This window comes from Sinocyclocheilus anshuiensis, unplaced genomic scaffold, assembly GCF_001515605.1.
Source record: "Sinocyclocheilus anshuiensis isolate Anshui unplaced genomic scaffold, SAMN03320099.WGS_v1.1 scaffold222, whole genome shotgun sequence".
Lineage (NCBI taxonomy): Eukaryota > Metazoa > Chordata > Actinopteri > Cypriniformes > Cyprinidae > Sinocyclocheilus > Sinocyclocheilus anshuiensis.
The window spans coordinates 1,020,991-1,023,598 of NW_015542408.1; the positions used below are offsets into that span (position 1 = coordinate 1,020,991).

The following is a 2,608-nucleotide window of genomic DNA, read 5'->3' on the forward strand; positions in this document are numbered from 1 at the left end:
TTTGTTTTCACTCACTGCAGTTTCTTCATAAACCTCCAGGGGTTTACAAATTCGAGTTTGGGAAAACCCTTGTTATGCCACCAAATGTTGAGAAACTTTTTGCTGCAACAACGTAGGTATCCGTTCACCAACAAAAAAGTGAGTGGAGTTATGCTTGATTTCAGACTGGCATGGCTTCTTTCACAACCTCAATCATGTTACTCTAGCGTGTAGGCAGACCAAGGATTAAAACGCAAACTCATATTAACACATATAATTACATTCCGAAAAGTGTGATTGCGATAAGCTGTTTCCTTTTATGGTCAGTTTAGGTCAATTGCTGTCATGGTGCTGTCAAGTAGCACTTTGAAGAAAATATTGTTAGCAAGCAAATTTATCACAGCACTGTAATGCAAGAACAGTAAATATGTACAACAGGACTATGTGCAAGCAATGCACTAGACAATCATTTGAGTGTGTGCATACTTGTTAATGGCCTCAGGGAGTGTATGCATGCTTTATTTCTTTCTTTATTAAGAGGCATGAATCCTGAACAGGTTTGGGCAACATTCAGAATTAAAGAATTGGCTTGCTTTCAGTTCATAAGTTGGAATATTATTATTTTTTTTTTTAAACTGTCAAGCCAACACTCAGATTTTGTCTTGATAAAAATAGCTTTTCTAGTTAAAAATATTCAGTCATGTGTATTATTATTATTATTTTTTGTATTCATTTTAATTCTACTTCCTTACATTCAAATCGAAAATGCAGTCTGCATTCTGTTTGCCTATATCATTCAAATTCAGGAACTGAAATGGAATTTAAAATCACACACAATCCTGCTTCAGACTCTGTTCTTTTAGTGATTAGCTCCTTTTCGCAGTGCGTTAGGACGGATATGATGTGATTACGTTTAACAGACAATTTCACAACATAAATTACATGCACAGACAACACAAGTCACATTATTTCACAAGTACATTCAAGAGCTTCAAAGGCACCGTAAAACAAGTATCTTGACACAAAGAATAGGTCTGTAGCTACTGAACGGTACCACGCATGTCGTCACGCTTATATGCTTATGCTAATTATATACAATTATGTACAATCAAAATCTCTCACATGAAAGAAATGACTAATTACCACTGAATCACGTCAGCCTACATATGTATGAAGACACATATATGTCACTGACTTACTGTTGTATCAACATAAATTAAAGCGCAATAAATGTGTTGATAATATAAATACAAGCAGGCAGCTTTCATATGTAACACTTGAAGAACTGCTTGACTTGAAATGCAGGAAACCTCGTCACATGATTCACTTGACAACAAAAGTGTCCAAAGTGACATACTGCATAGGACAACATGCCATTTAACCTTTGACCTGTTTGAAAGCACGACCCTCCTAAAAAGGAAACCTGGATGAGCAATGATTGTGGAACGGTAGCTTCAGGACAGTTCCTCTGTCTTCAGACAGTCCAAACACAGAATAACCTCTTCCAAACTGGAATATCCTCCATGACTGAACGCCCACTCAACATGCCTTGAACAATTTTCATGTTCTTCTGGCGATCGCAGTTGACAGGGCCCTCGGTCTCAAAACAATTATTGTAGTGGTTGATGGAACATAACTTATCCTTTTGACCTCACAGTTGGCTTTATCTCACTCAGTTAAAAGAGAATGCTATCAAAGAACTTAATCATAACCTTGTCTTCCAAAGCATATTGATTTTTAGATGGATCTGTCCAGTCCATAAATATTGTCCTCATCACGTCAGATCATCTGAACGGTTGACTTGTTGAGTTGTGTGGTCTCCACAGTGGTGGAAGTGGGTTGGTACAGCTCGATTTGTCCTGCTGGGTTTTTGGAAATGGATGTTTTGAACAGGGAGTTTCTGGAGGGTATGAAGCTGGTCTTCCACAGCGCCCCCCACAGGAAGCGCAGAACCGAGGGGCTGAGGATGATGAAGACCCAGGGGTCGATGATGGAGTTTACCGAGAGGAACCGCAGAGCTATGAGATCAGTCTTGTTGCTGCCTCTAGGCTTTCCCATGGAGTTGATGTACACGCGAATCTAGAGAGAAGAAGAAGGTAATTCAGAAGTGTCATCCATCCTTAACCACACATGGCACTTTGACAGATGATGCTGTCATAAGCACTGATTATTCCAAGCACAGTGAGATTTACCAAAGAAAGCAGAGAAGCATAAAGACATATCTGTTTTCAATAAATCCGATATCAAATGTCAAGCAGGAAAAAAATTATATTTATTTTTCAGCGCAAAATAGCAACAACTGCAGATTTGAATTCTGCTCAGTCTAGATGAATTAAGTTCACTTTAATAGAAAGAATGAACAATAGAGAGAGAGAGAAAATGAATGAACGAACGAACGAACGAACGATAGATAGATAGATAGATAGATAGATAGATAGATAGATAGATAGATAGATGGATGATAGAACGATAGAGAGAGAGAGGAAATGAATGAACGAACGAACAAACGATAGATAGATAGATAGATAGATAGATAGATAGATAGAATGACTGATCGAACGAACGAACGATAGATAGATAGATAGATAGATAGATAGATAGATAGATAGATAGATAGATAGATAGATAG

General features: G+C 37.8%; 1 protein-coding gene across 1 annotated transcript in view; it reads right to left on the reverse strand.

Annotated features, from left to right (window-relative positions):
* Positions 1–600: 600 nt before the first annotated feature.
* Positions 601–2,608, reverse strand: part of LOC107693138 (prostaglandin E2 receptor EP2 subtype-like) — a 6,111-nt gene continuing 4,103 nt past the window's right edge. The window contains exon 2 of the mRNA XM_016492405.1: positions 601–2,058. Coding sequence (XP_016347891.1) covers positions 1,759–2,058 — 300 coding nt within the window. The 3' untranslated portion in view covers positions 601–1,758. The remainder of the gene's footprint in view (positions 2,059–2,608) is intronic.